The following is a 24017-nucleotide window of genomic DNA, read 5'->3' as shown; positions in this document are numbered from 1 at the left end:
TACTACAACCTCTAAATACCCTCATAACCATGTGCAAAGATCTGTACCATTTATTAACAGTTATATTTACGTGATTACCCCCAATGAAGATCTTTTCTTATATTAACACCTAGGTACTTACAACGATCCCCAAAAGGAACTCTCACCCCATCAACGCAGTAATTAAAACTGAGAGGACTTTTCTTGTTTGTGAAACTTACAACCTGATTCTTAACCCCGTTTATCAACATACCATTGCCTACTGTCCATCTCTCAACATTTTCGAGGTCATTTTGCAGTTGCTCACAGTCTTGAAATTTATTTATTACTCTGTACAGAATAACATCATCTGCAAACAGCCTTATCTCTGATTCCACTTCTTTACACATATCATTAATATATATAAGAAAACATAAAGGTCCAATAATACTGCCTTGAATTCCCCTCTTAATTTTTACAGGGACAGATAAAGCTTCGCCTACTCTAATTCTCTGAGTTCTGTTTTCTAGAAACAGAGCCACCCATTCTGTCACTCTTTTGTCAAGTCCAGTTGCACTCATTTTTGCCAGTAGTCTCCAATGATCTACCCTATCAAATGCCTTTGACAGGTCAATCGCGATACAGTCCAATTGACTTCCTGAATCCAGGGTATCTGCTGTATCTTGCTGGAATCCTACAAGTTGGGCTTCAGTGGAATAACCTTTCCTAAACCCAAACTGCCTTCTATCAAACCAGTTGTTAATTTTGCAAACATGTCTTATATAATCAGAAAGAATGCTCTCCCAAAGCTTACATACAATGCATGTCAGACTGACTGGCCTGTAATTTAGTTATCCTTAGCTGACTTCTTTGCTAGATTCAGTTTCCTAGTAAGTTCCTTCAATTTCTCCTTCCAAAGCCCTTTCTAACTATTTCTTTCCAACCTGTACCTCCTTCTTAGTCCCTTTACTTCTCTGTTATAATATAGTAGATCTTTACCATTCCTTACCACCTTTAAAGGTACAAACCTATTTTCACATTCCTCAACAATTGCTTTAAACGCATCCCAGAGTCTGTTTACATTTTTATTTACCGTTTTCCACCGATCATAGTTACTTTTAAAAACTTCCTCATGCCTGTTTTATCAGCCATATGGTACTGCCTAATAGTCCTAATTTTAATACCTTCCTTTCTTTCACATTTATTTCTAACAACAACAAAAACAGCTTTGTGATCACTAATACCATCTATTACTTCGGTTTCTCTATAGAGGTTATCTGGTTTTACCAGCACTACATCCAAAATATTCTTCCCTCTAGTTGGTTCCATTACTTTCTGAATCGGCTGCCCTTCCCATATTAACTTACTTGCCATTTGTTGTTCATATTTCCTGTTGTTCGCATTACCTTCCCAATTGACATTTGGTAAATTGAGATCATCTGCTACTATCACATTCCTTTCAATATCGTTTCCAACATAGCTGATTATCTTATCAAATAATTCTGATTCAGCGTCAGCGCTATACTTTCCCTGTCTGTACACTCCAAAGACATCAAGTTGCCTGTAATCTTTACAGATGATCCTTACACCTAGAATTTCATGTTTTTCATCCTTAACTTTTTCGTAGCTTACAGAATGAATACTCCCCCTCCTACCATTCCTATCCTATCTCGACGCTACACACTCCAGTTCCGTGAAAATATTTCTCAGCAATAAACTCGGAGAATTAGAGTAGGTGAAGATTTATTTGTCCCTGTAATAATTAAGAGGGGAATTCCTCAAGGCAGTATTATTGGACCTTTATGTTTTCTTATATACAGGGTTATTCACCTGAGATGTTACATGGAAATAACGTCTAAACCATTAAATATATCGGTATTCTGTTTTCATATTCGTAAATGATACCCAGGGGCTTGTAAAATAATATGCTATTTATTCTCATGGAATGATTAATGACCGAGATATTGATACTAACTCCATATTTTTAAATGGAATGGCACAAATTCATACAGCTGGCCTAAAAGTTCAACTGTGTACAAGTTCAAATATGTAAGTATTTTCAAAATCGGGCAGTCACTTTTTGAGATATCAGTAAGAGCAGCATGCACGGTTTTGCACGCTGCATCAGACGGCGTGCAGTCGGGCAAGGACGTATTTGCACGCAAGCATTTTCCTGGGGTGTGATTTCAGCCACAGAATGGATACCAGGCATGTAAGCATATCGTACACGTGATGTGTTTGCAAAGTGTGTATGACAGGCGAACTCATGACAGGATATGGAGGGTTGATGTTTTAAAAAAGAATAAAATAAATACTTTGGTACATTTGAGATAGACCATGGCCGACGTTCTTTCCAAATCCTTCCCATTCCCATCCGTCGGGAAAACGCCAAACTGAGCGCAAACTTTTACACATGGATTTCAAAACAAAATAAAAGAAACTTTAATCTCCCTTCCCTGTTGTGGGTTCGCCAGTCATACAATAACTTTGCACACCCAGGGTATGTGACGGTACATCACATTACGTGTACAGTAGTTTACAATACATGCCTGGTATCCGTTCTGTGGCTGAAATCAATTTCAGGGAACAACTTGCATGCAAATACGCCCTTGGCCGACTGCAAGCTGTCTGATGCAGCACGCAAAAGCACAAATGCATTGATGTCTCAAAAAAGTAACTGTACGATTTTGAAAATACTTACATATTAGAACTTGTATGCAGTTGGACTTTTTTTTTTTTTTTTTTTTTGCTAGTTGCTTTACGTCGCACCGACACAGATAGGTCTTATGGCGACGATGGGACAAGGAAGGGCTAGGAGTGGGAAGGAAGCGGCCATGGCCTTAATTAAGGTACAGCCCCAGCATTTGCCTGGTGTGAAATGGGAAACCACGGAAAACCATTTTCAGGGCTGCCGACAGTGGGGTTCGAACCTACTATCTCCCGAATACTGGATACTGGCCGCACTTAAGCGACTGCAGCTATCGAGGCCAGCTGTATGTATTTGTGTTGTTCAATTTAAAAATATGGAGTTAGTATCAATATCTCGGTTATTAGTCACCCTATGAGAATAAGTAGCACATTATTTTACAAGCCCCTGGGTATCATTTACGAGCATGAAAACAGAATACTGATATCTCTAATGGTTTAGACATTATATCCGTGTAACAACTTAGGTGAATAACCCTGTATATCAATGATATGTGTAAAGAAGTGGAATCAGAGATAAAGCTGTTTGCAGATCATGTTATTCTGTACAGAGTAATAAATAAGTTACAAGATTGTGAGCAACTGCAAAATGACCGTGATAATGTTGTGAGATGGACAGTATGGTGATAAACAGAGTTAAAAGTCAGGTTGTGAGTTTCACAAATAGGTAAAGTCCTCTCAGTTTTAATTAGTGCGTTCATGGGATGAAAGTTCGTTTTGGGGATCATTGTAAGTATCTAGGTGTTAATATAAGGAAAGATCTTCGTTGGGGTAATCACATAAATATGATTGTTAATAAAGGGTACAGATCTCTGCACATGGTTATGAGGGTATTGAGGGGTTGTAATAAGGATGTAAAGGAGAGTATGGTTCTAGTGTATGGGACCCTCACCAGGATTACTTGATTCAAGAACTGGAAAAAATCCAAAGAAAAGCATCTCGATTTGTTCTGGGTGATTTCCGACAGAAGAGTAGTGTTACAAAAATGTTGCAAAATTTGGGTTGGGAAGACTTGGGAGATAGGAGATGACTGCTTGACTAAGTGGTATGTGATATAGACGTTGATTCTCATAGGGAACCTTGCTCATTATTGTGGTATGTTCCGAGCTGTTAGTGGAGAGAGAGCGTGGAATGACATCAGTAGACGAATAAGTTGACTGGTGCCTTTAAAAGTGGGAAAGATCACAGTATGAGGATAAAGTCAGAATTCAAGAGGACAAATTGGGGCAAATATTTGTTTATAGGAGGGGGAGTCTTTGCAGTCAGTAAAGAAAAGGCTAGGAAAACAACAGATAGGGAATCTGCCACATGGGCGACTGCCCTAAATGCAGATCGGTAGTTATTGATTGATTGATTGATTGATTGATATAAACAGGTTTTAACTAAGTGAAGGACATGCAGACAGCTGATAAACAACGCCCGTAGTGAGGAAAATGGTGGGGTGTCCATGGCTGCTGGCTCGAAGCAGCACTGCTACCTTTGTAAGCATCTACCTCTTCTACCATTGCAGACATACACGTGACAATTGAAGAGTGCTGTTGTCAAACGGTGTCTGTAACGGTAAACAAATAGGCGGAGCATCGTGCCTATGCATGTGTACATAGACGTAGTTGATTAGAGAAGCAACCGTCGCACTCGCTTAACTGTACGTGAGCTCTAAGAAAAGTAGTATGTCACATTCATTTTATTTTATTTTAGTTTATTACATTTAGAGAATTTGGAAGAATACGTAATCAAATTAAGATATGGTTGTCATATATACCGGTATATATATGGTTTTGTTTTATTAAAATAGTGATTGAATAACGAGAAATGAAGGCACAAGGTGTGGTGTAATACAGGAAGTCTTCTCTTAGTGAGGGAAAGTCCCAAGCTGTACAGCGTGGAGATAAGGTGTTGCATCTTGCAGCAGCAGTCAGTGTCACTAATCATAGTGAGGGAAATAGAGCAAGAGGTAGGACCATCGCATGTAGTGAAGCACAAAAGAGGAAAACCGCTCAGAAGTGACCATAGGCAGTGCATTGTGAATGTGCTCAATAAAGTAAGTGAACAGAATCCAGGTTTAGTCGTTTATTCAGAATTTCAGATCTTCGCACTGTTGTCGTATGCAATGTGCAGCCCTGTGGAGGTCGGTACTACACGCTCAGCGAATCACAACTCTTTCTTTGGCGGAGGCGTGGACATACCATTTTTACATCAGGATTAAACTCTCATGAAAAGACATATACAAGAGTGGCGTAAAGGTATTTTCATTAGCGTGGATTTTTTTATGATCCACTCGCTGTATGCAGAAACTGGACAACTTTAAAAAAAATTCTTTGTTTCGTTTTTCTCTCCAGCATAATAGCATATACAAAGCCCATAGGAAGTATGCTTAACATGCTAGGCATGGTCAAAGATCTTACCTTAAACATTTCCTTCCTGCTAAACCATGGAATAAACTTAAACATTTTATACCTGCTAAACCATGTAACTTTCACTGTACTTCTCTTATGTCTTTCGGCTCTTTATAACTTGGGCAATTGTATTGTCTCGGTTGTTGACCAAACCTTTCCCACTCTGGATAGTAATGATATTGAATAATCAAACAAATTTGAGTGTCTAAGCTCTCTAAAGCAGAACATATTTTGTTAAGAAGTAATGATTGGACACACAGATACTGCAGCATTAATGGTTAAAAACATTTCTTAAGATATTGTATAATTAATAACCTATTACATTCAACTCTCAATTTACTGTAATCGGATCAACCGCTTTGCAGCTTAACTGCGATATGAGTGTTACGAGTTACAGTAATAAGATAATTCTGAAGATGACGGATTTCTCGGATTTGATGAAGCCGATACAGTTAGTACAGTGACTGAAGCCGTAAAATCTGTCCCAGGTGGGGAGGAATTTGACGAAGACAATATTCGTCAGCGGTACGATTGTGACTAGAAGACCAAGGCTATGAAGAGCTGAGAGATGAACAGATTGTTGACAAAATAAAGGGCAGGGAGGGAATAGGAAGTGAAAGTGATGAGGAGGGGGGAAACAGCTGCTCGCGCCACACAAGCAAAATAAACATGGGGCTGCCTTGGCAAATGTTGAGCCATTCCTGGAGTACATCGAGGGCCAGGATGATGCTCTCATCACCGAAAATCTTGTTTTGAGAAACTTGAGAAGCAAAATAAAGAAAACGGGTTTCTCGGCACAAAAGTAGAAATCCATAACTGATTATTTTCAGAAACAGTAAAGTTAGGTAGTCTGAATACTTTTCTTTGCCTTATTAGTTTCAACAAAAAGTGCTGTTTATTTTTCTATTTATTAATTACTCCAAGTGCTACTTTTACTACAACGTATTGGTAAGTTAAGTAATAAGAACAATACAGTAGTATAATTTATTATCATTGCAACTGTACCTTCAGTATGCATATTCTATTTTTAACTTTTTGCGGGTTAATCACGATTTTACTTATCTTGGAAGCCTTAACCGTACATTATTCCGGTTAATCGAGGGTTGAGTGTAGTGAGATTCATACTGATTTTTTCATTTTTTTCATTTTTTGGTGGAAAGTTTGCCTCACGTAATGACTGGCAAAAAATAGAAGGGAATGCAGTGAGTGATGAGTAAATTATACAAACTGTTCCACTATCAAAAGCTACTACCTGGGGGTGGGTATGAATATCCCCATACAAGTAACATATCTTAGGAGCATTATTTTGTATTACAGTATGTTCCAAAGATTACTGTCCTCTAGTCATACTGCTGATCAGTGTAAGTAAAGAAATAATAAAACAATTAATTTCATGATTTATCCTATATTTAAAAAAAAAAAAAAGACTCTCCTGCAGATGTCAAGTTTTATGGAATGTAGTGTTGCTGAGAGTTTGGGTTCTTGGGACTGTACTGTACTTCCATTGTAACTTTCCTCTCAATTGTCAGATTAGCTCAATCTCAAATTGACCTTATAGGGCAATAACGCATACTTGCGTGTGTTTAGTAGTAGTAGTAATAATAATAATAATAATAATAATAATAATAATAATCATCCAACCCCAGCTTCCCAAGTGCGGTGTAGAAGCATTTGCAGTCTCCTTCTGTGTTCATATATCCTGTTCCAGGACATCTTCCCATATGTGACCTCTCACCACCATATCTCATATTACTGTCTCGGTCCAGCATTTTCTTGGCCTTTCTCTTGGTCTTTTTTTCCTTGGACAGTAAGATCACAACATTTTCAGTCAGGTCTTTCGCTATTCATTCTTATAACGTGTCCATACCGCTGAAGTCTGCACTTCTTCATTAAGCTAATAATAGGGACCTCATTGCCAACTACCTTCGTATTAACTTCATTCACCCTAGGGGCTCTTAACTTGGGAGCATGGGCTGGTGACCACGGGGCCCTTAGCTAAGTCCTGGCATTGCTTCCACTTACTTGTACCAGGCTCCTCACTTTTATCTATCTGATCTGACCTCCCTTGGTAAACTCTTGTTCTTTTCTTACTCCGATGGTATTAGGTGTTGGGGCCTTGGGAATCTTTCATTTTCATGCCCTTTAGTGGCCCTTGTGTTTCTATGGTCGTTATCTTCATTTTTTGAAGTGTCGGAGTCCGTCAGTTTTTTGCCTCTGATTAGTGTTAATAGAGGATGGTTGCCAAGTTGTACTTTGTCTTAATAGCCGCCGCCAGCCACCACCACCACCACCACCACCACCACCACTGTCAGAAAAAATTAGAATTATCCAAACTTCGAATTGACCAAGAATGACTATTCTAACAATAATGTTGTATAAATACATAAAATAAATTCATTGTAATGAATAATTATTACAGTGTTATGCATTCTACCATACCTTAACAGCTGTCTTGTCCTGTACTATAGATGATAGTTTTTGCACAAAACTACAGCATACTGTATAAATACTAGTAAAACAACAGTATTTACACACAATTTAGCACATGTAACAATACACTAATTCCATTGCTCACTTAAACAAGTAAATGATTTTTGTTTGTTTGGGTTTGTTTAATTTTATACAATAGACAAAATCTTCAATTTAATGTCATAAACATTTGACTGAGCTTCAACAAATCTTTTTAAACTTCCTGCAGTTTTGAAAGCTTCAGACATGATCGATGCAGGCTCTTCTATGATGTCGCGAATGTTCTCTTCATTATCGGATGGATTGGAATTTTGTAGCATTTCTTGCAGAATCTTGTCTTCTGTCAGATCTCCACATACTGCAACTTCAGTATCAACAGTTAAATACATGTCATAACTGACATCAGTCATTACTTCTTGCCATCGCTCAGGTTCCACGTGCATTTCTAGATCTTCTGGAATAATTTCTGTGTTGGTTTCTTTATTTTTGAAACCTGCTTTATGAAAACAGTTTGCACTTGTTTGCTCCATGATCTGCTTCCAAGCTTTGCTTAACATTCGACTAGCATCTAACAGATCAGTTTAGCACTGTCATCAACGGATATACTGTATTTACCTGCGGAAACGAAACAATTGAAATATTCAAATCTTTCAATTTGGGGGTGACTCTACAAGTCATTGGATTCACTTTCACAAGGCACAGTAAAGATAGAACAGTGGCTGTGCTAAAGGCTGCAATGGAGATTCGCAATCTCAAATCCCTTTCACTAAGAACACCAATGCCATTATTCAAGCTGAAAGTTGCACCGGTAGCATTGTATGCAATTAAGATAACATGGCTGTACCTTTCATACAGAAATCTGAAAACATTGGACAGAACTAAAGCCAGATACATAAAAAGAACACTCTGCATTTCAAAATTTTCACCAAATCGACTTGTATACCAGCTAGCAGGAACATCTTCCTTTATAGAAGACTAGATGACAACTTATAATCTGACACCAATCAAAAGGTTCCTGGTTGAACGACTCCAGAAAACTGCAGAAATAGACCCAGAATTCTTTAATACTCCCGCCGTGAACAATGATGAATGGAATCCAGCCAATTTTGAACCTCGTCACCTCTATACGAGAGGAGCAATTCACAGCTTTCATCACCATGTTTGTAATAAGAAAGGTTTGCACTAGGTATCCAGTGACTGTATTTGTGAAATCTGTGGCCCACATTGTTCACTATACCACCTGTTCGACTGCACACAAAAAAACACTTTCTCATTATGCTAAAGATGAAACCTTGTATTTTCAGTGAATTTCTGTATTTTTAAAATCGTATGTGCACATTGTGTTTTAATATTAAATATTATTAGCACTTCAGCTGTTTTTTTTGCAAGTGTTAAACTACTATATGCACCATACTTTGACATTTTAAACACACTGAGAGATGAAAGGTTCACATTCCAAGGTTGACGACTTCGGGATGGGGGAAGGGGAAGATTTCTGGTGGCCAAGTGTGGATGCTCGTAGACTAGGGATGGTCAAGGCCACGCCAATCCTGCACTCATTGACAGTTGCAGAGATAATGGTAAGTCTGTTAACAATAGCAACTACCTGATCATAACTAGGAAGCTACAATAAAAATAGAGAATTCTTGGGAATTCTTTGAAGGCTTCAATTCGTGGAACCATTGCAAAATTAACTTGCGATATAATTGCCGTGTGGCTAGGGGCGCGCAGCTGTGAGTTGCATCTGAGAGTACTCGAGTGTGGGCATAAAATAAAATAAAGAAAAAGGAAAAAGATGATATCTAGGCTGCCAGGGAAAACATGTTTAAGTTAGAAAATGACTTGTACTCTTCTGCCCTAGCTATAAGTAGGTATATTAACATGTTTACTTGTACCGTTAGGACCAAATGAAATACTGTACATATAGTTTAGTTCTGACTTATACTACTTAGACCAAAGATCAAAATCCCTTCCAGGACTCACACCATGGACTTATCTTATTTTGATCAATAGTAATATATCTTCAAAATAATTATATTTACTCACCTGTAACAGCTCCATGATTTTTTTTTGTTTTTTTTTTGTTATTGATGAACATCAGGTTTATTTTAGCTTCAGCCAAAGCTGGAGATGGTTGCGAAATGTACATTTCTAATAGACATATAGTAAAGCTAATACTTCCATCTATCCTATCTCTTCGCTTTACACATAGTTCACCATAAGAAAAAATTTCTTCATGTATGTATGTTGCAGGTTTGCAAATATTTCTATATTTTTGACAAGTTAAATAAAAAGGCTTTAAAATAAGATATCAATAGTATACCTGTATATCAGTTTAATACATAAATTAAGGCATCAAGCACCTTCACATTAAAGATAGAATTTACAGTTATTTAAATTTTTAAATTTAAAATGTTTTTTGTTGTGATTTTTACTTGAATAGTAAATCATTTCTTAGTTATAGGTAATGTATAACTGCATTACTCTTAACTCAGTAATTTGAATTTCTTTCCTACCCTTTATGGCACATAGCTGAACATATAATCACTCTGAACATAGTACTTGCTCTCATTAATTATATGTGTATTCATTTCAGACACAAAGAAAGCGACTCAAGAACTGTATGCTTTAATCAACTATGGTGAGCTTCGAAAAAAACTTGGCTGTGTGTCAGAGAAAACATGCTTGAAGTTGAATGAACTCATCTACAAGGGCTCAACTCAGATTCGCATTAGAGGCAAAACCTTGCGCATCAAGACACCCATCTGTCGAGCACTTAGGAAGCTAAATCAGTTAGAAGGTAAAATAAATTACATTAGATAATTTCTTATGTGTGTTTTAACTTCCTCTCTGTATCTTCTCTGTATATTCATTTCATTGTAAGGATTTGAAATTGTCTTGTTTAAATGTTTTCATATGGTGGTGATCTTTGCCATGATTGTGGTACTTATCAGTAAAATTAGGGAGGGATTAACATCATAGAGTATCTTAAGTGTATACAAGGTGAATCATCAAACCATGAACTTACGAGTGCTTTTTGTGGTATTGTTGTGCACACAAAATAATGTAACATAAGCTGAATAAACATACATTTGCACACACATTAATTCCTCAAGATTTACTCAACCTGGTGACACTCATCGAGGAGATGCTTATGGCAAAATGACTTAAAAGGAATTTAAGCTATTTATGGCTCTGATGGTATGTTGGAGAGAGTTCCATATTCTAGCCCCATTTGCAACAAAAGAATGGGTATTAGCTGCTGACCTGCTGAGAGCGATAGCAAGGGTGCTGCTAGAGCATGTGTTATGTTGATGAAAAGAATATCGCAAATTCAGTTGTTAATTTAAAATTTAGTGCTTGACAATAATGTATTTTAGTGTACCATTTGCCACCGAGGTAGACACCTCATTTGCAAATAAAGTGATTTTGATTTTTTGATTTGAAGATAGTCCGGCTCCATGGCTAAATGGTTAGCGTGCTGGCCTTTGGTTACAGGGGTCCCGGCTTTGATTCCCGGCTGAGTTAGATTTTTAACCATTATTGGTTAATTTCACTGGCTTGGGGGCTGGGTGTGTGTGTTGTCTTCATCATCATTTCATCCTCATCACGACATGCAGATCTACTACGGGCGTTAAATCAAAACTCCACCTGGCAAGCCAAACATTTCCTCGGACACTCTTGGCACTAAAAGCCATATGAAATTTCATTTCAGTTGTGAAGATGAATAATATTCAAAAGATCAATACTGCTATGTGAAGGTTTCTATATATTTCAAATTTTAGAAGGAAAGTTGACGATAATAAGGAGTAACATGAACATCATAGCGTAAGGAGAAGATAAATCTAATACAGTGAACCTCGTTAGTGCGTTCCTCATTTACAAATTTTCCCACTTAGCACGTCGGAAACTCGAAGTCCGATTCTCATCGTTTTAAATCTGTATAAAAGATACCTCACTTATCGCATCACGAATTTTCGTTATTACCGCTTGGTACGATCACATTTTTCCTACACCTGAAAATGTTACTGTATTTGCTGTCTCTTCTGAAAGGAACGTGATTTCCTACTCGGGTAAGAGCCATCGTGATAGTTGCGTGATTTCAGCAAAAGGCCTTCCTGAACTTCAAAGGATACGTTGCACTTCCGGGGAGCAAGCTGTTAGCCTCAGGAATGTTCAGTTTTGCTTGCCAGTTATTATTATTATTATTATTATTATTATTATTATTATTATTATTATTATTATTATTATTATTATTATTATTATTATTATTATTATTATTATTATTATTATTATTATTATTATTATTATTATTATTATTATTATTATTATTATTATTATTATTATTATTATTATTATTATTATTATTATTATTATTATTATTATTATTATTATTATTATTATTATTATTATTATTATTATTATTATTATTATTATTATTATTATTATTATTATTATTATTATTATTATTATTATTATTATTATTATTATTATTATTATTATTATTATTATTATTATTATTATTATTATTATTATTATTATTATTATTATTATTATTATTATTATTATTATTATTATTATTATTATTATTATTATTATTATTATTATTATTATTATTATTATTATTATTATTATTATTATTATTATTATTATTATTATTATTATTATTATTATTATTATTATTATTATTATTATTATTATTATTATTATTATTATTATTATTATTATTATTATTAAATTGTACATGTACAATTTAGGGGTGGTAGATGGTGAAAGGGCAAGCCCCACATACACGGAAGTGCCACCATCTCCACATGTGTACATAAACTCTACTGAATATTTACATACAAACTTATGTAGACAATTTTAAATTTACATATTTACACTACAAACACTGTACCCTTAGAATAATAATTATCTTGATTTATCCTGAAAATATTAGAGTAAGAACACCCAGCCATTTATACTCTCACTCAGACCCTTGTATACACACTCATTCACAACCACTCACACACACGCACGCATACACATTCGCCCACATACACCTGTACTTGCACCCATCCTTCTTGCAATTCTAATTTATACAGGTTATATACATCACATATAGGTTTATATTTACATATACATTTTCTTTAATTCGCGGAGGAAGTGAGGAAGAGGAAGTAGCTTTACATCAGATGGTATAAGGTTCCACGTACGAGCAGCCCTTGAGTAAAACCCATTTAAATATGAGGTTGTTCTAGCGAAGGGAGGGACAAGAGTAACTCCTTGGCCTCTTTTAACAGAGCGGTAATTGAGCTGCAGGCGGTGGAAAGGGGAGAGGTGTGTGTTGTCTGTCAGGGATTTCCTAAGGAAGGCTACATCTATTTGTGTACATAACGAGTTCACTGGTGGCAATGACCTGGCTGTGTTTAAGGGGATGTGTTTGTTAATTAAACGTTCTGCTCGTCGCTGGATACCTTCTAGTTTCCTCATATTTTCCGTTGTAGTTGGATGCCAGGAAGGAAGGCCATATAATAGTACGGGCCGCACAAGGGAAATATAAGCCGTTCGTAGGGCTTTACTTCTTCCTCCCGAGAGACATCTACGGACGAAACCTAGCGCCCGGTATGCCTTACACCTCACTTCCTCCACGTGTTTATTCCATTTCAGATTGTCCGTAATGTGAATACCGAGCAGTCTGATGGAGTTAGAAGTCGGCAGTTGGATTCAACATAGAGTAGGTTGGTTCTGGAGTGGTTGTTTAGCTCTGCTTAGTCTTATATATTTACACTTCTTAATATTTATATACAATCTATTTACCTCACACCACAGATCTATACTATCCAGATCCGATTGGAATTGTACAATATCATCACTGTTTTTCATGGCTCTGTAAATGACTGTGTCATCGGCATACTGCGCTATGGTCGAATTTACACAATCCGGTAAGTCGAGAGCATAAATCGTGTACAGGAGGGGCCCTATCACACTGCCCTGAATTACTCCAGAAGTAATTGTGGTTTGGTCTGATTTGGCTCCTCCGTACACAACACATTGCGTTCGACCCACCAGAAATGACCTCAACCATGACAGCAGTTTACCCTGAATGCCGTAGTTGCTAAGTTTTAACAGAAGTCTTTGATGTGACACCTGGTCAAAAGCTTTGCTCCAGTCCAGAGTCACACAGTCTATTTGTGAGACATCAGTCTGCTCCAAAGGGAACTGCCAGTCATCAATGACTTTTGTTAGAAGTGTTGTGCAGGATTTTCCCGGAATGAAGCCGTGCTGGTTTGAATTCAGCAGGTTTCTCTCCTTGAGAAAATCCAACATACATTTAGCAACTAGACGTTCCATACATTTACAGACCCCTGATGTTATAGAAACTGGGCGGTAATCATCTACGTTTTCCTTATCTCCATCTTTGAAAACTGGCACTACGTTGGCTTCTTTCCACTCCAAAGGTACAGACCCGGTATTAATGGAATAGTTGAAGAGAGCGCAAAGCGAAGGCGCCAAGGCGACTGCACAATTCTTGAGAATTCTTGCTGGCACTCGGTCCGGCCCGGTTGCGGCATGAGGTCTTGTTTTCAGAAGGCTCTCCTTTACTTCATTCTTTGAGAAATACAGGTTGGTTAGAGGGAAGAGAGGGGTAGATGTTGTCCTTGAATATAGCATGTTCTCTTCCTCAGTAGGGACGGAGAAGTTACTTTTAGATTTCCTGGAGCAAGATTGCTGAAAAGCAGAGTGAGCCTGTTTGTGCTTGTATTTTGAATTCCATTCAGAAGGTAGAAAGGTATTTTGTGTTGAGTGGTACAGTGAAGTGTAGCTAATATTTGTCGCATGATGCAGTAGCCTATATCTGGATTAGGAACCTAATCGTGTGAAATTGTCTTGTGATAGCGTAGTTATGGATACGGAAAATGTAAAAATCCTTGAAAATTAAGACAAAATTAAAATCTGTCAGAAAGTGGACTGGCACAAGCGTGTAGAGGTCGCGAGTTTCGAGAGTCGATCGAAGTTTTGTTTGATTCAAAATGACAGCCAAAGTCATTCTTCGCAGTTGCACATGATCGAGTGTAACCTCCAGTTCATCATCTGAGAGTGTGACCAGAAAAGAATGTATAATAGCCCACTGCTCTGAAGTAAAAGGCTTCTACTAACATTTGTTTTAGAAAGAGTGTGATCTGCAATAATATTTCAATATTTTTGTTGGCTCCCGTGCAAATGTTTTCATATTTGTTGTCTGGTTTTTATCACATCTTTCAGTGTACTGTTACTTGTTATTTTATAATCCCCAGCAGAAAAGGTTTTCATATTTGAGGACATAATATGCAAAACCCGCCAAGTCCAATTTCTGTCATTTTTGAGCTGTATACGCCATTATGTACACAATGAAGAATTCTTTGATTATAGTCTATTACTCATAAGCAAAACTCACCATTTCGTGTTACAAATGCATGTAGAAATTTGCAATTTCAAGCAATAACCGCCAAGTCCATCGGGTCTTGGCAAACAAGAACCGCCAAGTTCACAGGAACTGTATATAGGATAATATCTTTTGTTTATTTCCACCTATTCAATACATTACAAGAAGTTGGCATTTACTTTAAAACATTATTCAGATGAGACATGTTTCGCCTCTCACTGTGAGGCATCTTCAGTCATTATGAAAAACCTTATTATTTTACCAGGCATCTGGTTAAAGATATTCAAAAATGTGTTTGATGATTATAAGAGAGGTAAGATTTACGTTAGTTATAAACATGTTCATGAAGTAACTAAAAATCAAATATATTGATAAAAACATATTTGATATTTGATTTTTAGTTACTTCATGAACATGTTTATAACTAACGTAAATCTTACCTCTCTTATAATCATCAAACACATTTTTGAATATCTTTAACCAGATGCCTGGTAAAATAATAAGGTTTTTCATAATGACTGAAGATGCCTCACAGTGAGAGGCGAAACATGTCTCATCTGAATAATGTTTTAAAGTAAATGCCAACTTCTTGTAATGTATTGAATAGGTGGAAATAAACAAAAGATATTATCCTATATACAGTTTATGAAACTTTCAATATGGACGAAAAATGATTTTCATCACTTGTAATAAGTTCACAGGAGCCAATGAAACTGCTCATCCATCTCACATGACATGGTTCATGTCTACTCTGCATAGGTTTCATTTTAGAGCTGTTTGTCAGGTCGTAAGATCACATAAATTTGTTTAAATTATCACAAAATATATTAATAACATGGAAGATGGTTCTGTTAAAATAACTCTATGTGATCCAGGAGAGGTTGGAAGCTAAAAGTGTATCCTAGCAACCAGAAACGTGAGAGAGAAAAAAAGATAAGGTATGTATGTATGTTTAGATGTTTAGCTATGACATTTTATACTCTACGTTAGTACTATTTTGAGTCAAAGCTATAAAATGAAACCACCGTTCTGACAATAATGTTTATTATTGTTACAGATATTCTGCAAGGTCATTGCCGCTTTATCCAACTTGCAATCATGCTGGGAAGCCACGTCAAGCATTCAGTTAACCATTATTCTTGAGTTTTTAAAAAGCTTTTTATTATTGAAATATGTCATTGTTAATGCAAAATACTTGACTGCAGAGACTTTTCTCATTCATCTACATGACAGAATTTTGAATTAATGATTACTGCCATGTTCCAACCAAAACCCTCCAAGTCCAAAATAAAATTCACATTTACATCGAAAATAATAGGTATACGTTTATTTTTCTTTGCCCACATTATTCCCAAACCCCTTGCATATCACTTGTCCAATACACGCATGATAACTACAAATAGTAAAGCAGAGGCACGTTTTTCTCAATTTTTGAAAATTTTGTCAATGTGGACTTGGCGGCTTTTGCATATTATGTCCTCATTTGTTTTCTTGTGTTTTTTGCACCTTTTAATACTTTCCCCTCATGTTTAGAAATGGTAGATGGGCCTATAGTTTTCACTGTACCCTCGGAACATGATGCAAAATGCCCTCATCTCTGTAAATATCATATCGTTTCCATATCTCTGTTGGATAGTTTTTATTCATATATTTCTTCTTCTTCTTCTTGTCGTTTGGGCCTACTGAGGACCACGGGGCTCGTTTCGACTCCTTGTATGGAAATTCTGTTTTTCCTTTGCCCAGAAAGCTTTCATCTTCTGGCTGTGTGCTTGTTTCCTTTCCTTGGTCCACTTCGGTCGGGTGGTGCCTGTACTCTGTCTGCTGGTGAGAGACTCTGGAAAGATACCTTGAAAGATTAACCGCCGGAATAATACACGATGCTGTATGGTTTGTTCTGAAATCCCCAGCTGTTCTAAGTCGGACTTCACTGTGGTGAATATTCGTATATTTATTAATACGTTTTCTCACTTAACACGTTCTTTCTCCTTGTTCCATGCAGAAACGTCTTAACGAGGTTTCACTGTACAAGAGTTCATAGCTGGTCATAATCAATTTAGTTTTTTTCTTGTGGCATCAATTAGTATTACATCATGGTAGGAAAATATTGGGAGGATAAGAGTATCTATAAGTCTAATTTTCATGTTTAGTGGCAACATATTTTGATGAACTTTAGTAGGTGGAGAGGGGCGTACAATTTTCTACTGACAATGGTAATGTGCTCTCCCAGTTTTCAAATGAAGTAATTTGACCAGATGAAGGGAGTGGAGGTTTGTTCTTGTTCTTCTCCGCACTGATTTATTTTCTCTGCATGACAATATTTTTAGGTTTTGATGGATTAATTCAAATGAATTAAAATATAGTTTTCATGGTCATATACACAGATATTTTTAAAGTCAGAGTTCATAATCTATTGCTTGATTGATGTCAGAAGTTTTGGAACGATAGTAGATCTGTTGATCGTCAGCATGCAAGTGCCTTAATGTACAATTTTTGTTTTGATTATGAACACTATACCCTATCTCAAATCATCTGGGGGACAAAATAAACAAAAAAAACATGGGAATGAGTTGAATCAGCCTATCTTTTGTTAAAGCATTAAAAAATACTTTATACAGTAGAAGTCCACTATAACAAGTATGGCATATAACGAGAACCCGTCATAACGACAGTTTTTGCCTGTCCCTTGAACATTCCTAAATTGAACTGTGTATTATCCTTCGGTTACAGCGAGAGCCCTATCACTGACACATCCGTTATTACGAGCGATTAAGAGTGCGCGATTTTTTCCATTACCGACATTTATGCACCCCGTGATTATATTGCATTTGATCGATTATCTTCGGTATAGTTTCCTCGCTATGTCCACTAGCGAGCTCTCTTATCGACATTCGAAGGCGATGTCGGAGTTCCGTAACAAAAAATGGAAATGAAAGAGAAGAACGTTTGTCCGTAATAAATGCGTAAATAACGTCTCTGATAGCAGTTGTTAATCCTTAAAAATAAAAGCTGAAGTAAACGATTGCTTAATTTTAATGCTAAATACTGCAATTAAGTAAGAATGGGATACACCTCAAGATATGACAGAGGGCATCATTGATTTCAGAGGTTAGTTTTATATTTTCTCACGTCTGGTTAAATTTCGGAAAGATTACTATCATGTAAATTTATAGGGAGTGGGTTATGATTTCCTTACTGGCGCTTGATATATATTTTCATGTTCAGCCTACATAAGTGGTTAAGTTAGGTTAGGTGACACTGTTTGAATAAGTAAACTGAAGCGTTTGCCACAAAATGCGACATTCGGTATCGTTTTCTCGCTATGTGCACTTGCGATCTCTCCGACATTCGAAAGTGATGTTAGAGTCGATTAGTAATAAACGTCAACTGCTGTTCCGTAAAGAAAATGAGAAATGAAAGAGAACATGTTTTCGTAACAAATACATAAATAACATGGTTGATAGCAGTTGTTAACTAGTTAGAAATAAAGGCTAAGTAAACGATCGCTTAATTTTAATACTCTACACTGAAATGAAATACGAACACGGTACGCCTCAAGATATGGCAGAATGCATCACTGATTTCCGAGATTAGTTTATATTTTCTCATGTCTGGTTATATTTTGGAGATGCTATTCCCATGTAAATTTATAGTGAGAATGTTATAATTTCTTTACTGGTGCTTGGAATATGCTTTCATTATACATATAGTACAGTTAAGTTAGTTTAGGTGACACTGTTTGAATAAGAAATCTCGAACATTTACCACAAAATTCGATCGGTCATCTTCGGTACGGTAACGTTTTCTCGCTATGTACACTTGTGAGTTCTTTCCTCGACATTCAAAGGTGATGTCTGAGTCGATTAGTAATGCCCGTCGACTGCTGTTCTCTAAAAAATAAATTCAGAATAAAAAAGGATAACATGCTTTCGTATTAAATGAGTAAATAACGTGGAAGATGGCAGTTGTTAGCTCATTAGAAATAAAGGCTGAATTAACGATCGCTTAATTTCTAAGTTTATATAGGCCTACCCGGTTCTGAAATTAAGTAAGAATGGGATACACCTCAAGATGCGGCAGAGTACTTCACTGATTCAGAGGATAGTTTATATTTTCTTGGGTGTAGTTAAATTTCAGGAAGGCTGTTCCCATGTAACCCTGTTGTTTTTCTTCTTGTTCTCTGCTCATTTTTTAAAATATTTCTATTATTCCTTTCTGTTCTTCTTTTGCCTTCTCTAATTCCTCAGTTATTTTCTCTATTTCATCCTTCTCCTGTAATCTCTCTTCCTGTTCTTTTTGATACTCAAATTGTGAACGTAATTGACTTATGTTAGGCATTTCTATACTTGTATTATTAAATTCTTTCAAAGTTCCTATATATATATATATACACCGTATATGAACTACAATCTCAGTATATTTCTCAATATTTCAATCCATTTGGGATTGACGATCTGACTCCCCCCCCCCCCCCCCCGAACAAAAACGACTATCATATTATCCTGGTCATTTATGAAAATTAATCATTCTTAGTACCACTTAAATTTCTATTCCTTTCTACTGACCACATCTATATCTTTTCTTATATATCTAACACTAGCTGTAGTACCCGGCATTGCCCGGATAGTTTCTGAATATTTACCTTTAAGATTTGCATTACCAGTTAGTTATGTGTGAAGTGAATTTTTATAGAATTTCCTTTTGACTTGCAGATTGATATGTTATGATCTATTATCTAGTTTTAGAATTATTTAGATGTGTTTCATTTCAAGTTTTAGATTATTTAATATTCAAGTAAAACTTTGAATCGACTGGGAAGTATTTGATCCTGTCAAAAATTAATAGTGATAACCAAATGTATTTAGCCATCGCACTATAGATGCTATAGATACGATGTACAGGATTTCAACTGTCAATGAGACTGTCCCCCTCTCGACCCCCACCCCTAAGAGATAATAAATCTGGATTGTCACCATTCATCTCAGTGACCCCGAAAACTGTAGATTCAACACTGTTTTCGATTATTTTTATACCTCACTCACCTTCACCCCAAATGGGGCTGAACATGAACTTTAAAAAAATTCGGAGTGTCACTATTCATTTTAGCGACCACGAAAACTATGGATTTGATACTATTCTAGAATATTTTTATACCACCCCCCTCGCCCTCTGCTCCACGCGGTTTGTCTCCTGATACTAATTGATAAGTGTACCTGTTAAAAATCCAGAGTTTTACTATTCATCCCAGAGACCCTGAAATCTATGGATTTGAAACTGTTTTTAATTATTTCTATATCTCACCCCTCTTTGCTCCCCACCTAAAAGGGGGCTGAACTTGGACTTTAAAAAATTCTGGAGTATTAGTTTTCAACTCAGCGATCCCGAAAACTATGAATTCGACACAATTCTCGATTATTTTTATAACTAACCCCCCTGACCCTCCTCTCTTAAGGGCGCTAGGGATGGCTTACCCTCACAGTGCTCATCAAGTAATACGTGTACCAAGTTTGGTTGAAATTGCTCCAGTGGTTTAGGAGGAGATGTGTCATTTACACACACACATACATCCATTTTTATATATAGTAAGATAAGATTTTTATACTTCACCCCCTTCCCATCCCCGCCCAAAAGAGTCCTTTGAGTGGCTTACACAACAGTATATTTTTTACAGATAGTAAGTCTTATGTGTACCAATTTTGGTTGGCAGCTATGTTGCCCAAACGTATGTGCTGCTCTAGAAACCTGGAGCTGACATTGCCATGGTTACGGCAGTTCATTTCTTTTATCCGATTCCTAGAGCAGGGGTAGTGCGGTGCCAATATCTCCATAACGGTTGGTTTTAGGGCCTTAAAACATGATTTTCGGGCTCATAGGGCTTGCCGAGTTTTGTTCTTTGCATCAAGAGGATTAAATTGAGCTTTGTCTCGTCCTTATACGACAAATTCAATATTTTGCCCATATTAGCCTATTATTTTTATATCTCTCCTCTGTGCCCCCCCACCTTGAATTGTTTTGAAAATAAAATACAGCCCATGTTACTCACTGGCAATGTAGCTTTTTATAGGTGAAGTAATTTTTAAAATCGGTTCAGTAGTTTTTTTGAGTCTATTCGTTACAAACAAACAAATTTTTCCTCTTTATAATATTAGTATAGGTTATATATTATAATATAAATTATTACTATTAACTATCTTAGCCTATCAGTTATTCATAATTATTATGGCAACTTTTATTATTATTATTATTATTATTATTATTATTATTATTATTATTATTATTATTATTATTATTATTATTATTATTATTATTATGATCATCATCATCATCATCATCATCATCTATCTCTTCTTTTTGTTTCTGTATGCATCTGTATGAATTCTTTCTTAATTCTTGGTTCGCTCTGCTTTTTCTCTTCATTCCATTTTGTAGCGTGAAATAATTCCTGTTCTTCTATTATCCTTTTATTTTCTTGCCTTAAATTATGAGTATCAAAATTTTAGCCACCCTCCTTTTCTCTCAGTCTTGCTTCAAAGTTGGGCATTAAGTTTTTATTAGTCATTCTCCTTTTCTCTCATTCTTGCCACACCGTTGGGCATCAAATTTTTCTTGGTCACCCTTTCTCTTCTCTCAGTCTTGCTCCAGCGTTGGGCGCCAAATTTTTCTTGCGCCATTGCGAGTCCGTATTTCATGGCGTTCAAGAAAATCCGCAACTAGTGTCGGTGAACGTCTCAGGGATTATGTTAAGTATAAAAATTTTTACGTGATTTGTCTGAGAGTTATTCACTACCTTTCTTCCATTTACGTTTGGCAAGTTTTATGGACATTTGAGCTTAAAATCAACTGCAGAATCAGCAGCTTCTTATCAACTATGATATCATTTTATATACTAATATTATAATCTATAAATAATAATAATGGATTACAATTTAATAACTATTATTTATTCAAAATGGTATAGTATATCGTCGCTGCCGGGACAAAACCTCCTATGCGAAATATTTTAGCTTAGAACTCTGTCCCGTAAGGTTCTGTCATCTAAGGTACAATATTGTGTGAATATTATCAAGGCATTCTCGCTCTTCATAATGTATGTGTTGCGGGTCAGTATATCTCAAAAAATGTTATTACATAGGAGGTTTTGTCCCGGCAACGGCGATATGTTGGATAAGTTAAATCTTAGATTCAAACATTCTTCATTATTTACAATAATATTTCTTTGAAAACATTGGTTTAAATTCATTTTTTTCTTCTTGATCCTCATAGCCTTCAAATGAAAAAATATAACTGTCAGCTTTTCCAAGCTCTTGATTTCACGAATAAATATAATTCAACTCCTATAAATCTGCATGGATTTGATTTAATTAAATGAAAATTATCTTGTCCTAACATAAATTGCTTCTCACATCTTCTAGGTTTCTTGTTGAAAAATTAAACATTCAAGAGTTCAATATGTCGATAAAAATAAATTACTTGATTAACATGTTTGAAAGTTTTAAAATCTCATAATAATAAGAAAATAAAATATCTGGTGGCGTTACTAAGAATGATTAATTCTTATCACTTCTTTCATATTCGATGTACACAATTAAATGTTTGCTTAAGCATATGCAAAATAAGATTAGTTTCACTTCTGTAGCTTCCAATGGCTACCTACCATAATATTAAAAAAATTATTAATCATAAATAATTATATTCAAAATATTTTTCTTAGAAATAGGTAAAATTGCCCTAAATAGATTCAGTAGCTTTGTTGTCAGGTTGCAATTATGTCTTACCAATTCATAAAGTTCAATCATTTGACTGCAAGTTGATAAGGAATACCATGGATGAAGTTCCTAATTCCTCACTAGTAACAGGCTGTCATAATGAAGAAACTAAGATTGTATATCCATCAATGACCTGCTGTTTTAGTTTAAATCAATTTAAACCATAAACATAATATGAAATTCTCTTTGAAATTGCCATAAGAGTGTTAATTATAGGTTACTTGAAATTTTTTTTGATGATTATTATCTATTATTGACTCGTAAGTTTATTACCAAATTGCCATTAATACGTAATATAGGTTATTCCATATTTAACATAATTACTAGCATCCACTATAACCTTGATCCATATTTGCGTTCCCTAATCATTCATTATTTGACCTTGTATGAAAATCTTTCCTTATACATCGTCATATTTATCATAATTGAACAACTACTTTCTCTATGACAACATTATTCCATAATCTCACATTCCTTTCCTCATATTTTCTTCATATATTTATACCAGCACATATGCAAGTATCATTTATTTGATTTTATGTAACGCATAACTCAATTCACTTCTCAACTCTTCAAAATTAATACTTCATGGATCAACAACTAATCATATGCATAGCAATATGCAACTCACTTATCCATATATCTTCACATTTAACCTATACTGGCTTAAACTTGGCAATAAGTCGTCAATATTTACAAACACGGTAACCTACGACTTGATATAAACATGTATCATACTTCATTTTCATCAAAACTCCCTATCTTTGGCATGGCTTATTGAGAATTAACTGAAATAGTGCTAATGTAACACTTCACTGAGATATGTACACTTTCCTACATTTGGATGTATTTTAAATCTTAAGGAAGACTACCCATAACCTTCCTTAATGCATCACTATTGAATCACTCGCATCAAAACTACGTGTTATTAAACATTTCACGAAGATATAACGGCCTATTCCTTCCGAACATCATCAGTCGACAACTATCTACAAGAAAGAAAAACATAAATGATTTTAAAATAAATTGTGAAACTTATTCTGCATTTGCTTGTGGCCAGGATAGTTGTTGTACTGCTACATCCTTTCTCGGGTATGTTCTACCTTGGACATCGGTTCAGTCATCTGCTAGTCTTGGTAATTGAGCTCGTATTCACGGGTGTTGTCGGCTGGATTCCATCAGTCGTCAATCCCATCTTTGATTTAGCAAATCATGACGTCGATGTCGAGTGCATGCATGAAAAACACATTCAAAGACAATATTAATAACATCTTCCTCTTAGTTGCAAAGCCTTCTCGTACTATTATTTTGCTTTGT

The 24017-nt window shown here is 35.8% G+C and overlaps 1 protein-coding gene across 1 annotated transcript in view; it reads left to right on the top strand.

Moving 5' to 3' along the window:
- Window positions 1-24017, top strand: part of crm (cramped chromatin regulator) — a 350810-nt gene that overhangs the window by 41607 nt on the left and 285186 nt on the right. Inside the window, exon 4 of the mRNA XM_068226835.1 lies at window positions 10126-10329. Coding sequence (XP_068082936.1) covers window positions 10126-10329 — 204 coding nt within the window. The remainder of the gene's footprint in view (window positions 1-10125; window positions 10330-24017) is intronic.

The sequence above is a fragment of the Anabrus simplex genome, chromosome 3 (genome assembly GCF_040414725.1).
Source record: "Anabrus simplex isolate iqAnaSimp1 chromosome 3, ASM4041472v1, whole genome shotgun sequence".
NCBI classification, from domain to species: Eukaryota; Metazoa; Arthropoda; class Insecta; order Orthoptera; family Tettigoniidae; genus Anabrus; species Anabrus simplex.
The sequence above is the reverse complement of the archived record's forward strand: the minus strand, read 5'-3'. Positions and strand labels throughout refer to the sequence as shown.